This window comes from Callorhinus ursinus, unplaced genomic scaffold, assembly GCF_003265705.2.
Source record: "Callorhinus ursinus isolate GAN/ISIS: 27379988/994484 unplaced genomic scaffold, GSC_fseal_2.0 scaffold4, whole genome shotgun sequence".
In the NCBI taxonomy this organism is placed as follows: domain Eukaryota; kingdom Metazoa; phylum Chordata; class Mammalia; order Carnivora; family Otariidae; genus Callorhinus; species Callorhinus ursinus.
Window position 1 is genome coordinate 6,502,959 of NW_027397066.1, and position 21,234 is coordinate 6,524,192.

General features: G+C 47.2%; 1 protein-coding gene across 1 annotated transcript in view; it reads left to right on the forward strand.

The window, feature by feature from the left end:
* The window catches only part of OTOP1 (otopetrin 1), a 44,156-nt gene that overhangs the window by 2,205 nt on the left and 20,717 nt on the right, over positions 1–21,234 (forward strand). The window contains exons 2-3 of the mRNA XM_073891148.1: positions 8,288–8,603; positions 20,105–20,241. Of these exons, the coding sequence (XP_073747249.1) occupies positions 8,288–8,603; positions 20,105–20,241 (453 nt within the window). The remainder of the gene's footprint in view (positions 1–8,287; positions 8,604–20,104; positions 20,242–21,234) is intronic.

A 21,234-nucleotide genomic window follows, 5' to 3' on the forward strand; every position in this document is an offset into this window, starting at 1 on the left:
TGGGGGCAACATCTACTTGGCACTGGGTCCTGCGGCTCGTGCTGTCTGTGGTGGTAAATTAAGCACTCTGCCACCTGACCTCTGCCTCTCTGGAATCCCATCATCCTCGCTGAAACTGGGGAGTCCATGTCTCAGGGGCAGCGTGTCTCACCACCACCCGTATGGCACCGAACCATCCCTGGAAAGCAGCTGCCTGGTCCTTCACTGAGATGAGCATGGGATCAGTGGAATGTGGGTGAGAGTAACATGCTCTGAAGGAGGCCAAAGCCAGGGGCCTGGATGCCATTGGAGCTCATCGTTTCTCACCACTGAGCTGGGGGCAGCCATAAGCGATGGAGGGTCCTGTAGGGCTCAGACCTTTGAAAAGTTTACATCAGCGGAAGGCAGAAAGATGGGTAAATCTCAATCTTGAATATTGTCTTGGGTAGAGAGTAAAGGGCACAGACTTCAATGTCTCTCTTCTGGGTCCAGAAACTTATATTTCCTTGCTTCTTTTTAAAAAAAATTCTTTTTTAAAGATCTTTATTTTATTTATGTGACAGAGAGAGAGACAGAGCACAAGTAGGCAGAGCTGCCGGCAGAGGGAGAGGAAGAAGCAGGCTCCCCGCGGAGCAGGGAGCCCGATATGGGACCGGATCCCAGGGCCCTGCCATCATGACCTGAGCCGAAGACAGACCCTTAAAGGACTGAGCCACCCAGGCGCCCCATTTCGTTGCTTATTAAAAGGAATCGAGGTAGCCCAGAAAAGGAAGCCCCACTTGATTTTCAGTTGGGGAGTGCATGTTATTTCTCTCTGTGTTCTAAAGGAGGAAAGGTAGTGCTAGCTACGCTAACAGGTGAACTGTGTAAGTATAGTGGCTTAGCACAAAAGAAGCTGACTTCTCACAGGGAGGCTCCGCTTCAGCATCGAGAATCCACTTTGCCCCTCACTGGGGGGCTCAGGCTGATGGACGCTGCCATCTTTAGCACCAGGCTCCCGAGGGGGCGCTGGGTGGTGGTGTCATCACGTCTGCCTGCATTCCACTGACCAGAACCTAGTCCCCTGGTTCCACCTAGATGCCAGGGGCCCTGGGAATTGGAGTCCCTGGCTCGACAGCCACTTCCCCAGTGACAATTCCACACCATGGAAGGGGAGCACTGGTATGATGGCCAGCTGGCTACCTCTCCCACACAGCCTCGGCTAGTGTCCCACACAGGGCAGGTGCTCAGTAAATAACAAAGTGTCTGAGGTACATTGTATTTGGCAGGCACATTCCAAAGTACCTCATAGGCATCAAACTATTTTGTCCTCATAGAAACCTGGAGCATGGTTACTGTGAAGAACTCCATTTTACAGATGAGGAAACTGAGGCACAATGAGGTTTAGTAACTGGTCCAGGGTCACAAGCAGGAAAGGATGGAGCCAGAGATCAAACCTCGAAGCCTGGCTTTAGAACTCACCCACCTACCCACTGCTTGAGACAGCCTTTCCTTACAAATCCACGCTGACTTGAACCGATTTATAAAAAAGAGAGAATGAATTGATGTGCACTGTAGAATTGAAAGCAAAGCAAAGGGGGATTTTATGGGAGCCCGGGGCATTCATGGAATTCCTGCCATCTGCCAGGCACTAAGCTCTCCCTCCCTCTCTTCTCCCTCTCTTTCTTTCCCTTCCGGTGTCCCAGGGCATTTGGCACAAACCATGGGCTTCATCTTGTTGTCCCCAGGCCTGGCCTCATACCTGGCCCTTGGGAGGTACTCAGTACACACTTTCCAATGTATGATAAAAATGTAGACTAGGCAACATTAGAATAATTGGGATCCCAGAAGAAGAAGAAAGAGAGAGAGGGGCAGAAGGTATATTGGAGCAAATAATAGCAGAGAACTTCCCTAATGTGAGGAAGGAAACAGGCATCAAAATCCAGGAGGCACAGAGAACCCCTCTCAAAATCAATAAAAATAGGTCAACACCCCGACATCTAATAGTAAAACTTACGAGTCTCAGAGACAAAGAGAAAATCCTGAAAGCAGCTTGGGAGAAGAGATATGTAACCCACAATGGTAGAAATATTAGATTGGCAACAGACCTATCCAAAGAGACCTGGCAGGCCAGAAAGGACTGGCATGATATCTTCAGAGCACTAAACGAGAAAAACATGCACCCAAGAATACTATATCCAGCTAGGCTGTCATTGAAAATAGAAGGAGAGATAAAAAGCTTCCAGGACAAACAAAAACTAAGGGAATTTGCAAACACGAAACCAGCCCTACAAGAAATATTGAAAGGGGTCCTCTAAGCAAAGAGAGAGCCTAAAAGCAGCAAAGATCAGAAAGGAACACAGACAATATACAGTAACAGTCACCTTACAGGCAATACAATGGCACTAAATTCATACCTTTCAATAGTTACCCTGAATGTAAATGGGCTAAATGCCCCAATCAAAAGACACAGGCTATCAGATTGGATTAAAAAACAAGACCCATCAATATGCTGTCTGCAAGAGACTCATTTTAGACCCAAAGACACCCCCAGATTGAAAGTGAGGGGGTGGAAAACCATTTACCATGCTAATGGACACCAAAAGAAAGCTGGGGTGGCAATCCTTATATCAGACAAACTAGATTTTAAAACAAAGACTAATAAAAGATGAGGAAGGACACTATATCCTACTTAAAGGGTCTATCCAACAAGAAAATCTAACAATTGTAAATATCTATGCCCCTAACATGGGAGCAGCCAATGATATAAGGCAATTAATAACAAAAGCAAAGAAACACATTGACAACAATACAATAATAGTGGGGGACTTTAACACCCCCCTGACTGAAATGGACAGATCATCTAAGCAAAAGATCTACAAGGAAATAAAGACTTTAAATGACACACTGGACCAAATGGACTTCACAGACATATTCAGAACATTCCATCCCAAAGCAACGGAATACACATTCTTCTCTAGTGCCCATGGAACATTCTCCAGAATTGATCACATCCTAGGTCACAAATCAGGTCTCAATCGGTACCAAAAGATTGGGATTCTTCCCTGCATATTTTCAGACCACAGTGCTTTGAAGCTAGAACTCAATCACAAGAGGAAAGTCAGAAAAAACTCAAATACATGGAGGCTAAAGAGCATCCTACTAAAGAATGAATGGGTCAACCAGGAAATTAAAGAAGAATTTTAAAAATTCATGGAAACCAATGAAAATGAAAACACAACTGTTCAAAATCTTTGGGATACAGCAAAGGCAGTCCTGGGAGGAAAGTATATAGCAATACAAGCCTTTCTCAAGAAACCAGAAACGTCTCAAATACACAACCTAACCCTACACCTAAAGGAGCTGGAAGCAAATAAAGCCTAAACCCAGCAGGAGAAGAGAAATTAATAAAGATCAGAGCAGAAATCAATGAAATAGAAACCAAAAGAACAGTAGAACAGATAAACGAAACTAGGAGATGGTTCTTTGAAAGAAGGAACAAGATTGATAAACCCCTGGCCAGACTTATCAAAAAGAAAAGAGAAATGACCCAAATCAACAAAATCATGAATGAAAGAGGAGAGATCACAACCAACACCAAAGAAATACAAACAATTATAAGAACATATTATGAGCAACTCTATGCCAGCAAATTAGATAACCTGGAAGAAATGGGTGCATTCCTAGAGATGTATCAACTACCAAAATTGAACCAGGAAGAAATAGAAAACATGAACAGACCTATAACCCCTAAGGAAATTGAAGCAGTCATCAAAAATCTCCCAACAAACAAAAGCCCAGGGCCAGATGGCTTCCCAGGGGAATTCTATCAGACATTTAAAGAAGAATTAATACCTATTCTCCTGAAACTGTCCCAAAAAGTAGAAATGGAAGGAAAACTTCCAAACTCATTTTATGAGGCCACCATTACCTTGATCCCCAAACCAGACAAAGACCCCATCAAAAAGGAGAATTACAGACCAATATCCTTGATGAACATGGATGCAAAAATTCTCACCAAAATACTAGCCAATAGGATCCAACAGTACATTCAAAGGATTATTCACCACGACCAAGTGGGATTTATCCCTGGGCTGCAAGGCTGGTTCAACATACGCAAATCAATCAACGTGATACAATACATTAACAAAAGAAAGAACAAGAATCATATGATCCTCTCAATAGATGCAGAAAAAGCATTTGACAAAGTACAGCATCCTTTCTTGATCAAAACTCTTCAGAGTATAGGGATAGAGGGCACATACCTCAATATCATAAAAGCCATCTATGAAAAACCTACAGCGAATATCATTCTCAATGGGGAAAAGCTGAGAGCTTTTCCCCTAAATTCAGGAATGCGGCAGGGATGTCCACTATCACCACTGCTATTCAACATAGTATTAGAAGTCCTAGCCACAGCAATCAGACAACAAAAAGAAATCAAAGGCATCCAAATCGGCAAAGAGGAAGTCAAACTCTCACTCTTTGCCCATGATATGATACTGTATGTGGAAAACCCAAAAGACTCCACCCCAAAACTGCTAGAACTCATACAGAAATTCGGTAAAGTAGCAGGATATAAAATCAATGCACAGAAATCAGTGGCATTCCTATACACCAACAACAAGACAGAAGAGAGACAAATCAAGGAGTCGATCCCATTTACAATTGCACCCAAAACCATAAGATACCTAGGAATAAATTTAACCAAAGAGGCAAAGGATCTGTACTCAGAAAACTATAAAATACTCATGAAAGAAATTGAAGAAGACACAAAGAAATGGAAAAACGTTCCATGCTCGTGGATTGGAAGAACAAACATTGTGAAGATGTCAACGCTACCTAGAGCAATCTACACATTCAATGCAATCCCCATCAAAATACCATCCACTTTTTTCAAAGAAATGGAACAAATAATCCTAAAATTTGTATAGAATCAGAAGAGACCCCGAATAGCCAGAGGAATGTTGAAAAAGAAAAGCAAAGCTGGCAGCATCACAATTCCGGACTTCCAGCTGTATTACAAAGCTGTCATCATCAAGACAGTATGGCACTGGCACAAAAACAGACACATAGATCAATGGAACAGAATAAAGAGCCCAGAAATGGACCCTCAACTCTATGGTCAACTCATCTTTGACAAAGCAGGAAAGAATGTCCAATGGAAAAAAGACAGTCTCTTCAACAAATGGTGTTGGGAAAGTTGGACAGCCACATGCAGAAGAATGAAACTGGACCATTTCCTTACACCACACACAAAAATAGACTCCAAATGGTTGAAAGACCTAAACATGAGACAGGAGTCCATCAAAATCCTAAAGGAGAACACAGGCAGCAACCTCTTCGACCTCAGCCGCAGCAACTTCTTCCTAGAAACATCGCCAAAGGCAAGGGAAGCAAGGGCAAAAATGAACTATTGGGATTTCATCAAGATAAAAAGCTTTTGCACAGCAAAAGAAACAGTCCACAAAACCAAAAGACAACCGACAGAATGGGAGAAAATATTTGCAAATGACATATCAGATAAAGGGCTAGTATCCAAAATCTATAAAGAACTTATCAAACTCAACACCCAAAGAACAAATAATCCAATCAAGAAATGGGCAGAAGACATGAACAGATATTTTTCCAAAGAAGACATCCAAATGGCCAACAGACACATGAAAAAGTGCTCAACATCGCTCGGCATCAGGGAAATCCAAATCAAAACCTCAATGAGATACCACCTCACACCAGTCAGAATGGCTAAAATTAACAAGTCAGGAAACAACAGATGTTGGCCGGGATGCAGAGAAAGGGGAACCCTCCTACACTGTTGGTGGGAATGCAAGCTGGTGCAACCCCTCTGGAAAACAGTATGGAGGGTCCTCAAACAGTTGAAAATAGAGCTACCATATGATCCAACAATTGCACTACTGGGTATTTACCACAAAGATACAAATGTAGGGATCTGAAGGATGCACCCCAATGTTCATAGCAGCAATGTCCACAATAGCCAAACTGTGGAAAGAGCCAAGATGTCCATTGACAGATGAATGGATAAAGAAGAAGTGGTATATATACACAATGGAATATTATGCAGCCATCAAAAGGAATGAGATCTTGCCATTTGCAACGACGTGGATGGAACTGGAGGGTGTTATGCTGAGTGAAATAAGTCAATCAGAGAAAGACATATATCATATGACCTCACTGATATGAGGAATTCTTAATCTCAGGAAACAAACTGAGGGTTGCTGGAGTGGTTGGGGGTGGGAGGGATGGGGTGGCTGGGTGATAGACATTGGGTAGGGTATGTGCTATGGTGAGCGCTGTGAATTGTGCAAGACTGTTGAATCACAGACCTGTACCTCTGAAACAAATAATGCAACATATGTTAAGAAAAAAGAAAAAGAAGATAGCAGGAGGGGAAGAATGAAGGGCAGTAAGTCAGAGGGGGAGATTAACCATAAGAGATGATGGACTCTGAAAAACAAACTGAGGGTTCTAGAGGGGAGGGGGGGTGGGGGGATGGGTTAGCCTGGTGATGGGTATTAAAGAGGGCACATTCTGAGTGGAGCACTGGGTGTTATGCACAAACAATGAATCATGGAACACTACCTCAAAAACTAATGATGTAATAATATATGGTGATTAACATAACAATAAAAAATTAAAAAAAATTCTCAAGACTAGAAGTTCAAGATCAAGACTTCTGTTCCAGGCCTGTCTCCTAGTATCTGGTGGTCTCTAGTGTTCCTTGGCTTGTAGATAGCTCTCGCTCTGTCTTCACATCGTCTCCTCTCTTAGAGGTGTCTGTCTGCAATTTCCCCTTTTTATAAGGACACAGTCATATTGGATTAGAGCCCAGCCTGATGACCTCAACTCGATCATTTCCAAGTAAGGTCACATTCACAGGTATTGGGGGCTAGGACTTCAATATCTTTTGGGGGGGACACATTCAACACATATTTATTGAGCACCTGTGATGTGCTGGTCAGCACTGTTGTATATGCTGGAGATAAAGCTGTGGACAAGATAGGCAATGTCCTTCTCGTAGAGCTTTCCTTATGGGAAGGAGACAGGCCACAGATGTATACACATCCCAGGTAATGAGCTAGGGAGGGAAATGAAGCAAGGCAAGGGGATAGAGCACAGTGGGGCAGGTGCAGCCCTGAGTCCCATAACCTGCTGGTCCGCTGAGACCCGCACCTGCTTGCTCCTTCATGCAACATCCATCCGTGTGTGCGTTCATTAACTCCTTGGTGTATTTACTGAGCATCCACCTGGCTTGAGTCTGGGGAAACCCAGCTGAAAGGCAGAGTCTTAAGGTGCCCTGCCGTTCACATTCATTTCTTTTTTTATTTTGTTTTAAGATTTTATTTATTTATTTGACAGAGAAAGACACAGTGAGAGAGGGAACACAAGCAGGGGGAGTGGGAGAAGGAGAAGCAGGCTTCCCGCTGAGCAGGGACCCTGATGCGGGGCTCGATCCCAGGACCCTGGGATCATGACCTGAGCCGAAGGCAGGCGCTTAAGGACTGAGCCACCCAGGCGCCCCCACATTCATTTCTGTGCACAAGCTCCACCCTCTCTGGAATGTCTGCCCTGCCCCATGTCGCCTGGGGAGTTGCTACTCCTAGGTATAAAGACCGGATGCTGGGCCGGTGCTGCCATCTCTGGGAACTTCTCACCCTTCCTGGCAGAATCCAGGCTCATCCACCCCTCCCCTCTAGACACCCCTGCTCCCAGGAGCTGCTTGCTCAGTCACGGCTGCTGGGCCGTGTTTCCTAGAAGGCAGAGCCAAGTCTCACCTTTGATGCTCTCCGGCTTCCCAGTGCTTTTGCAAGAACTACTTGTCTATTCAGCACATCCCTGCTAGAATGTTGGGTCCTTGAGGACAGTCTTTCATAGCTGAAGCCCCAGCACTCAGAACAGATATTGGCAAAGGACTCAGCATTGGATAAATAAGTGTTGACCCCATAAATGAACGAATGAATTTCAAAAAATGAATGGAAGCAAGACAGGGCTCCCAGGTTGACTCTCTCCTGGCCCAGGGCTCCCTGCTCCATCCCTCACCCCCATCACAGTCAGGAACCTCTGGCAGTCAGAACCAGCATGTAACTTGCTGGATCCACTGCAAAATGAAAATGTGGGTCCCCTTGTTCAAAAATGAATGTCAAGGCAGCAAGAGAAGAGGATTAAACCAAGGGGGAGAGGTGTCTCCTGGGTGAGGAACCCTCTGTTACTTCACAGAGGGCTCACCCAGGAGGCCTGCTGGCCTTCAGACTGCAGTCACACAAGTAGCTCCCTCCCGACTCCCTGCTCCCTCCTTGCTCTCTGCTCTTAGGAGGCTCTTTTGCAGGAACCTGGGCGGGGGTGGGGGAGGGCAGCTGGAATCTCCTCTTCAGCAGCATCTGAGCGGGACACCCTGGCAGACACGTTCAGCTTCGGCTTGGACTTCAGATCGGCTGGGGGGGAGGGTGCTGCTGAGGGAGACGCTCTGGTGTCCACAATTGGGGTTGTACCTGGCAGCCCCCACTCCCAGCGGCGCTGGGTGCAGAAGCAGCTTCCCGTTCTCTCCGAAGAGGGACAGAGAGGATCTCTTTTCTTGGGAAGTAGCCCCTGTCTTGTCCCCGTCTGGGCATCTCCTGGCAGACACACAGGTACACCAGACGGACAAATACAGACACAAACAAAAAGACACCCCGTCCCTCTATTCATAGATCTAGGGACAAGCGCTGTGACACCTTTCCCTCCCCGCCCCAAGCAGACACACCCCAAAGATAGATGGCCAGACCCAGAGAGACCCGCACAGAGAAAACATACCGCAGAAATAGGCAGGGTGGAGGCCAGCCAGCCCGACAGGACTCAGGCACAGGGACACTTTCAGGCTCACCTAGACCTCTGCGGTCCGCGACTCAGCGGCTCTGGGACAGCCTGAGCAGCGCCGGCACCTGCTGACCGCCCAGCGCCCTGCTGGACCGCAGCCACGCCCCCCGCGCCGACTCCCGCCGGCGGGCTCAGGGTGACCCCTCGCCCCTCACCGCCACCCCGGGAGCCGGCAGGAGGCACCTGTCGCCAACCAGCTTCCGCGCAGCCGGGGGCGGGCGCGGGCAGCGGACAGGAGGGCTCGCGGACGTCGCGGGAGGGCTGGCCCGGGTCCCAGGCGTCAGGGGCGGGGAGCGGTCGGCGTGGGTCGCGGAGCAGGCGGGAGGGCTGCCCCGGGCTTTGCGGAGTCCGGGGAAGTGGGCAGTGCGCACGCCGGAGCGCAAGGAAGAAGCCGGGGTCGGCGCGGGCCAGCGGGGTGGGGGTCGGTGGTAAGCGGACCTGTGGGCACCTTGGCCGGGGGCACAGGGTCAGAAGCGGGAAGGGCAGGCGTCGGACGGGATCGGGACAGGGGGGCCGCTTGGCAGAGAGCGTCAGGCCAAGGGGTGGAGGGCAGGGGTCCGGGCCCGTAGCCGCTCCCGGAACCAGACCCGGTGAGGGCCCCTCCACGATGCCCGAGGGCCAGGGGGCGGCTCGGAGCGCCCCGGGCAGGGTGTCGGCCGGACCCCCGGCCTGCCCATCGCCCCGCCTCCCGGCCGCGGGGTCCGCGGGGTCCGCGGCGTCCGCGGCGTCCCCGGCCCCTCGGCGGGGCGCCGTCTGCGCCAGCGTCCCGCAGAAGCTGGCGGAGGCGCTGAGCAGCCAGTACGGGCTGGTTGTGTTCGTGGCGGGGCTTCTGCTCCTGCTGGCCTGGGCCGTGCACGCCTCGGCGGTGGGCAAGAGCGACCTGCTCTGCTTCCTCACGGCGCTCATGCTGCTGCAGCTGCTCTGGATGCTGTGGTACATGGGCCGCAGCTCCGCGCACCGCCGCCTCATCCGCCCCAAGGACACGCACGCCGGCGCGCGCTGGCTCCGCGGTGAGTCTCCCGGCCGCCGCCGCCGCACCAGCCTCCGTCTCCCCGACAGCGTTTCTGGCTCTCACCCCCTCTCTTCCTTCTCTCGGTTCCTTTGTTGAGCCTGGTCTGGTGCAGTAGCCTCGTCTCTCTGCCCTCGGGCTCTTGGCACACATTCCATCCTGAGGGCTATAGCTGCACAAACCTGTTCGCATCTCCCCTTGGCTGCAAGTCCTGCAGCGGTTCCACCGACCCCCCCGAGGGAGGCCACACTCCCTTTCCTTGGCGTTCCTGGCCTTCTAAGATCAGTCCCCAGAGGGCCTCTAGTTTTGTCCCCCACTTGGCCCCCGTTCTGTGCTCCAGTCTGAAAGGCTCTTAGTTCCCATCGAAAGATAGTTTCCTATCTCCATGCCTTCGCATAGTCTGTTCCATCCGGCGGTGTCTTCCCGCTGCCCTGCTTTCCAAGACAGGGCTCAGGCCTCATTCCTTCCGCCCCCCAACCCCCCGCCATCCCCAACCCATGATGCTTTTCTGATTTCCCTTGCTCTCTGTGGTGCTGACCACACTCCACCCCACCGTGCCCCCCTGGGTAGACAGCGTTCTTGTTGATACTTTTGTCCCCTCCCCCCACCACCCCGAGGGGAGCTCTGTGATGCTCCTCTCTTAGTCCTAGAGGCACCTCGGGGTCTGGCCGTAGAGTAGATGCTTAGAGGACACAAGAGCATGCAGTTGGGACCAATGGAGTCATGCAGAAGTGGATCAACACTGGGGCGGTGGAAGGTGGGGACTGCTTCCTACTCCCACAGACTGAAATGTTGTCAAGATGGAAGGTTCTCCTCCTGCATGAGCTTCCGCTCTTGAAAGGGAGACAGACATGGTGGAGTCAAGGAGAGGAGGGAGTTGGCAGTGCGCGGTGGAGAAAGCAGCTGTCTCAGAGAGGTACATCTCCCTCCCTGCGGACCAGGCACATGGCACCTCTCTACCTGAATTCTCTTGAGGTCTGAATTTAACTCTCCCTTAGAGGGTAGCTTTCCTTGTCCTTGCATGACCTTGGGCACGTGACTCAATCTGCCCACCCTCTGAGTTTCAGCCAAGGGAGCCTGACTGCTGGCTGGGTGCAGGCTGGGTGCGGGCTGGGTGCCCACCCACATCCCTTCAAAGGTCTGGCATGGGGCCATCTTCCCTACCCCGCCTGGCAGGACCTACTCCTCACCCCCACTGGCTACCATGTCTCTCTCTGTGGAGAGTGTTTCTCTCCTTGTCCACTCCCACCTTGTATCATGACTAGTTGGATAGGAGCCTGGTCATCCGGATGAGATTTTAGGCTTCTTAGGCTCAGGGACTGTGTCTAGTTCATCTTGCCTTTGGAAAAACTGGACACAACTCCAGGCTGGCCCAAATTCCTGTTCTGAAAGTCGTTGTTTTAGGGAGGTTCATGAATGGCGGGGAATCCGGCCCCGTATCAAACACCCATACAAACAAATAGGCATGAAATGTTTTGAGGATATTGATTTACACAGGCTAAAAAATATTACACACACGGGCTTTTGACCTATGCTTTCCTATAGTGGAAGGAACTCTTCTTTGTCCCTCCCTCACTTCCTCCCTCCTCCTCCCTTCTTCCTCCCTCCTCCTCCATTCATTCCTTTCTCCCTCACTCCTCCCCATTCCCTTCTCCTTCAGTCCTTGCCCCCTTCCCTTCCCCACCCCGCCCTCCCCTGCTCTTCCTCTCTCTCTCCCTCCTCTCTCTCCCTCTTTCCAGGAGGACTCCAAGCATTGGGATCTGAGTCAGTGGGTGAATGGTGGTGCCATTTCCCAAGATTAGGAAGACAGAGGGAGGAGCAGGGGTGGGGATGCAGAATCAAGTTTCCTCTCGTGGGCATGTTACTTTTGAGATGTCTATTGGACACCAAGTAGTGATAGAATGAATGTGGCGATAGAGAGAGAGCACATAGTAGATGTTCAGTAAATGGTGGTGGCTTAAACAATCATGATAACATAACCATTCAAATGAGGTATGTGGATAATGGAAATAGTGCTGGCCCTGGAAGGTTTGGCTCCATGTTCCAGCTTGAGGACCTTCACCTTCAGAGTCCCTGCTCCCTCATCAGTAAAATGAGAACCCCGGTCACTTTTTAGGGAAGAGGTGGGAGAGCCGCATCAAGTGAACACAGTTTGCAAAGCACTACGATCCCTGTAAATGAGCTGCAGTTCACTGAAGAGGCCAGAGGCTAAGGAAAGAATGTTGGGGTGCCAAAGGCAGTGCCCCAGCCCCAGCCCCAGCCAGGGCTGAGGTTTTCCCTGGAAGCATAGCCGGGAAGACAGGTTTGACTTAGCTCTGCCCTGGCTTCTGTGACAGCCTTAGAAGTCTGGGGCTCTGAGACCCAGCCTGTGGAATTCGGGGCACTAACATTTTCCAGAGAAATTTTTGGGTCTTGGTATGGGCTGTGAGGCATTGCTTTGAGCAGAGAACATTCTGTTCCACCTACTGGGTATGAGAAAGTGAAAACTTCCTTTGGAACAAAAAATATTGCCCTATTAAAATTTTTAGTGGAAATGATGGATTATTAATTCAGCTCCTCTATTTGCTAAGTAAAGAGATTGATTTTTTTTTTTCTGGAAGGAGCAACAGCATCCTGGATATCTCGTGCCAGCCCAGTGGGTGCAGTGACACGCAAGCCCATTGCATAGCTGGTTCATCTGGTGAATTACCAGGGTCCTGTTTCTGGTCTGTTTCTAGTCCCTTAAAAGACTGCAGTGGCTTACCTACCAGTGGTAGGATTTTGTTGTTATTACTGTTCTGTCTGAAGCCCAGGGAAGTGTTTTTAACACAAACTTATGGGAACAACGCCAATAAGAAAAATAACTGTGTTTATTGAGTGACTTCGGGATGCACGTACGTTAGAAGTGTTGTCAAAATTATTTGTCACAGTGATTCTTTTTTTTAATGCTTGTGAATAATCACCCCCAATTTACTCCTTTTATAAGATCAGATTTTTACAGAATACTTTTTTCATAGAATGAGATATATCCATGTATATGATACATTACATCTCTGTCTAGCAGCATCCCACCCATGGAAATGGGCTGCTCACAGCACTACGCTTATTGTCCCTTAAGGGACTGGAAGTAAAGGGGCAGAGGTGAGCTGCTTACATAAGACCAGGCTAGGGGTGATGGTTGTACTGGCTCTAGATATAAAGGTCTGGAACATGACGATGGGTTTGCGAAAGACGCTGTCCCCACCTGTGAGTAAGTGAAGGTCGATAAAAGAGATGGGTCCGTGTGAGTGTGTGTGAGTGTGTGTGTGTGTGTGTGTGTGTGTGTGTGTGTGTGTGTGTGTGTGTGAAGAGGGCAGAGAGCAACAGAGGGGGATGAGGGAAGGGGCAAAGGCTGCAGGACATAAAGATGCAACAGTTTGGGCACTCAGGGGGCCCACAGTCTGGAAGTGCAGCCAGAACTCCTGAGAAACCACCAGGGATGTCTTGGGAACTAGCAGAGAGCAACAGAGAAGAGAGCCAGGTGCACAGCATGGAAACTTTTGTGGTGATTGGGCAGAACTGTTGATCCGGTTTTGTTTGACAGCCTGGACAAAGCTCCCAGGACTGGCTGGGCTCTGAGGATGGCAGGACGATCAGGCGTGGCCCTGCACAGAGGGATGCGGGGGCAGGTGAGGACGATGTGGACAGTGAGGGGCAGCAGAGCATGGTGGCCAAGAGCATGCCCCCACGCCGGGCATGTAGCTCTACTTCTGCCTCTGTTTTCTGGTCTGTAAAATGCGGACGATGATACCACCGATCACGTAGGGTTGTTAGGAGACTCAGAGAGTTAATACATATAAAATGCTTAGAAGCCTCTGGCACATAGTAAGAGACATGTCTTATTATGAAATAAATGATTCAGCATTATGATGGGCAAGTGCAGGGGATGGGTGGGGGGGGGGTTCCCAGAAGAAGATCTTTTGTTTTCTTTGGAGTCCGGGGAAAAAAAAAACTTAAAAATCATTAAAAAATGCAAAAAGAATACACAGAATATACGAATTGCGCGTGACAGTGACAGCCAGTGAAGTTCTGGAAGAGATCAACATTCAGGAGTTTTGTTTTTTTTTTAAGCAATTCCCTCAGGAAGGAGAGCAGCGATCCCCAAGACCCAGCCTGGGGTCACTGTGAGGGACTCTTGCCTAACTGCATGCTTTTTCTTACATATTTTTGGGGGTTGAGATTTTTTTTTTTTTGTCTAATAGAAAATATAAACACAATGCCAGGATTTCAGCATCAGTAAAATGATGGGGCTGCCCAAAATGCTGATGCTGGTTTGGCATTCATTGGAAAGGAAGTCATACTGCATGTGGGGGTACCTTGCTCCCCTTTGAGCATCACACAGGCACCTGTAGAAGGAGGGCCCCAGGAGGAACACAAGGGTGTTGAGTCCAGAGGAGAGAGGATGTACCAGGGTAGAAAATGAGGCAGCTTCACTCCCGTGAGCTCCAGGCCATCCTTTGTTTTCCAGAAAACAGAGTCACTTCTTTAGGGAAGCCTTTCCTGATCCTTTCAGACGGGTGTGGCTCCCAGGTTGTATGTTCTCAGAGCATCCTACATTTTCTTCTTAACCCTAATCAGGCAGGATACTGTGGTGTTCACTTCCTCGGTAACCAGACTGTGGGCTCTCGGAGGCAGAGCCCCTGTCTGAATGTGCCCCCCAATATATCCTTAGCCCCCGGCACAGTGCCTGACATGTAAAAAGTGGCAGCTGATATTTACTGAATTATCAAACGAATGGATGGACGGATGGATGGATGGATGGATGGATGGATGGACGGATGGATGGATGGGTGGACGGATGGATGGATGAGTGAATGATGACAGAATCTCCAGGGAAGAGAATGGCAGTTCCAGGAGGCTGACTGCAGTTCAGCGTAAGGAAGAACATTCTAATATGAGCTCCAGCTGGTGATGGAAGGGTGTGCTTTGAGAGATAGTGAGCCTCCTAGCCCTGGGCATGTCCAGATGGAGACCCATTGGCCGCTAATCATGATGCACTGGGAAGCATTCTTGCATGAGATGGGGGATTGCAGACTGACTTTGTGGGACTCCTACCTCTAAGAGCCTGCAGTTCAAGATTTCAAACTCCTAGGGGGGATTTGGGTGCCTAACACAGAGGAGGGGTCTCGCTCTGCCAACACCAGACCTTATAGGATGAGTTTTAAGTGATGTGGCTGGGGAACTTTCTAACTGGTTCTAATTCATTAAATTTTTCTTTGTGGTTAATGTGATAATAATGATGATAACATCTGTTTATAGGATTTCCTATGTGCGAGGCACTGTTCTAGGTGCTTTTCATATAGTGACTCATTTAATCTCCTCTACAGCTGTATGAGGGAGGCAATCAGCTTACTTGATTTTTGTCGATATTCCATCGACATCCAAAATTATATATTCTTTTTTTGAGATGTACATAGGGATATTATAAAACCAAGTTTATTGGTTGTATGATTTAATTCTTCTGTGCCCTGACTTATGTTTTGTCCTGCCAGATCTGTCTAGTTCTGGAATCTTCCACTTTATCTCTTTAAAGTAGCAGATAAGGGGCACCTGGGTGGCTCAGTCACTTAAGCGTGGAACTCTTGATTTCGGCTTAGGTCGTGATCTCAGGGTTGCGGGATCCAGCCCCACATCAGGTTTCGCGCTCAGCGGGGGGTCTGTTGACATTCTTTCTCTCCCTCTGCCTCTGCCCCTCCCCCACTCACACTTGCTCACACGCGCGCCCTCTCTCTAAAATAAATAAATAAATCTTAAAAAAATAAACTAGCAGGTAAATATACAGGGAAAAACTATTTTATTTGGCGCACGAGGGACTATTATATCTTCCTCATACATTATGTCTTCTTTTTCAAGTGTGATGATAAAGGTGAAGGGATTCTTTACCCTATTTATTCCGTTTCACGTAAGTTCCATAGGGTCTGACTTCGACAGTGCTGTTCCTGCCCTCCCTTCAGTTGCATTGCCTCTCTGTCCACACCTTGATTTTCTGCCATTGCCACTAAGTGGAATGTGTGATTCATGAAAGAGAGTTAGGTTTTGTTTTTAATTCAACATTCCCATCCTTGTTGTCTAATTAATGGGAGATTTAGATCATTCTCGTTTACTTTATATACTTGACTTTGTTCCCATTTTTCTTTATGATGATTATGATGATTTCTTTTACATATCATTCCCTTCATTTTCCTTTTGCACACATTTGCTTTTTGGAGCACTTGAACATCTTATTGTGTCTTTCTATTAAATTAATGACTGTCTTTCCTTTCTTCGTTCTCACCGTCAGATGCATATTACTGCATTCCTATCTGCCCCCCAAAAGAGATACCAAACATTTCCCCCAGCAAGGCACATTGCTGCCCGCTCCAAGATCCCCCCACTTTCTCTCTGCTTCACTGATGAGATCTGTGAAATACATTTGCTTCTCTCTTTTTAATTTTTCATTAAAGATTTTTATTTATTATTTATTTGAGAGAGAGTGAGAGAGCACAAGCAGGGGGAGCTGCAGAGGGAGAAGGAGAAGCAGACTCCCTGCAGAACAGGGAGCGCAACGGGGGGCTCGATCCCAGGACCCCGAGATCATGCCCTGAGCCGAAGGCAGACGTTTAACCGATGAGCCACCCAGGCGCCCCTCCAGTGGGTTTATCTTCATCCATTTGAATTTAATTTCTCTTATCCTGTTTTTCTTTCCTATTAATTTATTGATGTATCTACTGGACTATTCACCCACCCACCCATCCACCATCCATCCTGCCATTTTACATCCTCTCTCCCTCCCTCCTTCCATTATACATCCATCATCCTCTCCAACCCTTTGATAAGTTTATTGCTTAACATTGTTCCCTCTCCTTTTCATCTTCCCAAATTGTGAGGACTCTCCTCCAGTTCAGTGGCTGTTTGGCTAAAGCCCTTTGTCAGAGGAGTCATGTGGATGACATTCCTCCCCTCCTCTACTCTCTGTCTTCCCCGGTAGAATGTTAAACTCACCAAGGGCAGACACTTTATTTTATTGCCCTTTTTATGTCTCCAGTGCCTGGGACAGTGGCTGGACCATAGTTGGTGCTCAACAAATAGTTGTTGAATGAATTACATTTTGCCTACCTTCAAGTCTCTTTCCATCTTTTGCCCTGACAAGCGGGCAGCATCTTGGCTGGCAACTGGGTTCTTGAGCTGCAGTCCTTCCCTTGAAGTGGACTCTAGCTGCTCTTCCACTAGCTTCTGGTTTCCCATGCCGCAGATGAGAAGTCTGGCGCCAGGTTGCACCTCTATATTTTTGCGCACACCCCAATTTTATACAACATTACACATGTGTATTTTGTTTCTCCAGCAATCTTGTTTGTTTACCTGTGAGCCCCCGGCAAAATGCCACATGCATTGTAGGACTCCCTGAAATATTTGTTGTAAAAATAAATGGCTAGATAAAGGAAGGAAGGACTTCAAGACTATGAGAAAGTATATGATGTATTTATCATACCTCTTGAAATGTCAGTGACTGGGATGTTCCAGACCAGTGGTTCTCAAGGCGGGGTCCCAGATCAACAGTGTCAGCCCCACCTGGGAACTTGTTAGAGATACAAATTCAGGGGCTCCACCCAAACCTATGGAATCAGATACTCCGGGGGTGGAGCCCCGCCATCTGTGTTTTAACAAGCCCTCCAGGTGATTCTGATGCGTGTTCAAGTTTGAGAACCAGTGCTGGGGACCAGTCTCCTCTTCTAGATGGGGAAACTGAGGCTAGGAGCAGGGAAGTGACTCGCCTGAACTCACACATGCCATTGGTGGCACAGCCTGGACCAGTGCCCAGGTCCCCAGAGCTACAGCCTGTGTTCTTGCCACACCAACCAGGCTGCCTCCCCGCTTCTTGCTATTTCCTTTGTAACCAAAACGAACTGTGCATTTGTCAAACCATTTCAAAGCCCTGGGATTGAATCTCCACTCTTAATAAGTTTTTGATTTCACTGCGGGCTTTCCAGGATGTAAAAAAAAATGTGACTTAGAGTTGTTTCTATAAGGCTTTGAGCAATGGAAAGGAGCCAGGCGATTGAATTACTTTTCACGGAGGGCTTCTTGGGCTGGAGCTGTAATGTTATATAGCTCAGCGTTATGAGTCTGTTCTCTCTCTCTCATTGCAATGCATGTCACACACAATCCAGTTTCCTCCCATTTGTGGGAGAGAACGTGTGAATGGCCGTCAACGTTGGCCCAGGAGAAGGATTAGGAACTTTGATGTTGATCAAGTCTCTAGGATCACTGTGTTTCTCTTGCTAATATTTTTATTTGTTACAAGTTTCTTTTTAATGTATTTTGCATATTCCTTTCCAGTCTTTTTTTCATATGCGTATTTTTTGTTTGTTTTTATTCTTTGGTCGAAACCATGCCTGATACACCATCAAAGGATGCTTCCTTTTTTCACTTTTCCTAGAGTGGGCCCTTTCCATGCCATTATTATGGACCTCCCCTTCCTATCAGTTTTAAAAAGATACTTTATATTTTGGAAATTTTTAGATATACTGAAGAGTTGCAAGGGTAGTACAGAGAGTTCCTGAATACCCGTATGCCCCTCCTCTTCATTCTCTGGAGAGCAGGGTTTTCAGATTAGAGAACTGAGATTTTTGAGCAGAGCAGTGACACTCTTAGATTGATCTTTTTTTTTGGGAGAAGCTTCTAGAGGCCTTCTGTTTATTTAGCCAATCTTTGTTGGATGTATATCATTTGTCAGACCTGGGATATGCATTGGGTGGGAACAATGATAAACAGGACACAATACTGTCTTATTAATTAATTGTGTATATCTAATTAATTGTGTATATATACACATATATACATAACATAAAGTTTACTGACTTAATTGTTTGTAAGTGTACTGTTCAGTAGCGTTAAGTACGTTGACATTAGGACAATTTATATCCGGAGGTCTTTGATCCTGCAAAACTAAAACTCTGTACCCGTTACACAACTGACCATTCTCCCCTCCCCCAGCCCCTGGCACCCAGCACTCTTCTTTCTGTCTCTATGAATTTAACTATTCTGAGGAACCTCAGATAAGTGGAATCATATGGTATTTGTCTTTTTGTGACTGGCTTATTTCACTAGGTATAATGTCCTCACGGTCCACCTGTGTTGTAGCCTGGGTCAGAATGGCCTCCCTTCCTGAGGCTGGATAATATTCCATTGTCTGGATGGACCGCATTTTGTTGATCCCTTCCTCTGTCAATGGACACTTGGGTTGCTTCCATCTCTTGGCTGTTGTGAATAATGCTGCCATGAATATGGATGTACAAATAGCCTTTTGTATCCCTGCTTTTGATCTTTTGGGGGATATACCCCAAAGTTGTATTTCTGGATCACGTGGAAATACTGCTTTTAATTTTTTTGAGAAACAGCCATTCTGTTTTCCAGAGTGGCTGCACCATTTTACATTCCCATCAGCAGTGCACACGGGTTCCCATTTCTCCAACGCTAACATTTGTGACTTATTTTTTCTTCTTTCCTTTCTTTCTCGCTCCCATTTTTCTTTCTTTCTTTCTTTCTTTTTTTTTTTTTTTTTGATAGCGGCCATCCACTAGCTGTGAGGTGCTATCTCATTGTGGTTTCGATTTGCATTTCCCTGAGGATGAGTGATGCTGAGCATCTTTTCATGTGTTAATTAACAATTTATATGTCTTTCTTGGAGAAATATCTATTCAAATCCTTTGCTCATTTTAAATTTTTTTTTATTGGTTGTTGTTGAATTATAGCTGTTTATAGATTCTGGTTACTAACACCTTATCAGATACAGGTTTGCAAATATTTTCTTCCCTTCTGTGGGCTGCTAGTGTCCTCTGATACCCAAAAGCTTTTTCATTTTGATGTAGTCCAATGTATCCATCTTAATTTTGGTTGCTTGTGCTTTTGGTGTCATATCCAGTAAATCACTGCCCAGTCCAACATTGTAAAAATTTTCCTCTACGTTTTCTTCTAAGAGTTTTATAATGTTAGGTTTTACATTCAAGTCTTTGATGTATTTGGAGTTCATTTTTGTATGTAATGTAAGGTAAGGTAAACTTCATCCTTCTGTGATTGGATAGCTACTCTCCCAAGCATCATTTGTTGAAATGATAGCCCTTTCCTCCCTGAATGGTCTTGGCAGCTTCGTCAAAGTCATTTGACTGTTTATGTGAGGGTTTAATGTGGTTTATTTGGAAATGACATCTGTGCCCACCAACACTTATATGTGTGTGTTTCTATGCTCTCCCCGCCACACCCCCAATTTAGGGAGTATCACGTTGTTTGCGGCCATTACCATCATCCTGGGATGCCTTAAAATTGGGTACTTCGTTGGATTTTCTGAATGTTTATCAGCCACTGAAGGAGTCTTTCCTGTCACACATGCAGTACATACTCTGTTGCAGGTAAACCCTACGATGTTTATTTATGTTGCCTTGGCTCCTGTTAAGTGCATCCCAGGGTGTGTGTGAAGTGGGATGCACTGGGGGGACAGCATGAGGTGGGCTTCGATCCTTCTCTGAGGCTCAGTCTTTCAGCTGCCTCCACTGTAAAATGGGTCTCTGTGTCCCCTTGGCTGTCTTTGTGGGAATCCTGTGAGGCAGAACTTGTAATGGAGAGTCAGGAAATTTTGCCAACCTTGAGTCTACCAGCAAAGGCTTGGGGGGAGTTTGAATATATTTCATTGAGTTTTCTTGAGCTGTAATTCACATACCATACAATTTACCCCTTTAAAGTGTACAAGTCAGTGGTTTGGTATATTCATGGGGTTGTGCGACCATCACCACAATCAATCTTAGAACGTTTTCGTCACCCCCAAAAGAAACCCTGTGCCATTGCGGTCACTCCTCTGGGTCACTGAAGCCTTGTATTTGGAGATAGGGTCCTTATGGAGGTAATTAAGGTGAAATGAGGTCATATGGGTGGCCCTGATCACATAGAGTTGGTGTCTTTATAAGAAGAGGGATTAGGACACAGACTCAGAGAGAAGGAAGAACGCGCGAGGACACTGGATGAAGACAGCCATCCACAAGCTGGCGGGGAAGGCCTCGGGAGCAACCAGCCCTGCCCACACCTTGATCTTGGGCTTCTGGCCTCTCGGGGTGTGAGCAAATACATTTTTGTTGTTTGAAGCAACCCAATCTATGGTATTTTGTCCTGGAAACACCAACAATTCATTTATTGACTATTTATTTCAGGGGAGTCAAATCCCCTGGTGACAGAGTCTTATAGTGATACCAGTGACAATGTGGAGAGCCTCAGTGAGACCAGAAAGAACTAACTTCCTTCCCTCCCTCCAGTCTCTCCCTTCCTTCTTCCTTCCTTCCTTCCTTCTTCCTTCCTTCCTTCCTTCCTTCCTTCCTTCCTTCCTTCCTTCCTTCCTTCCTTCCTTCCTTCCT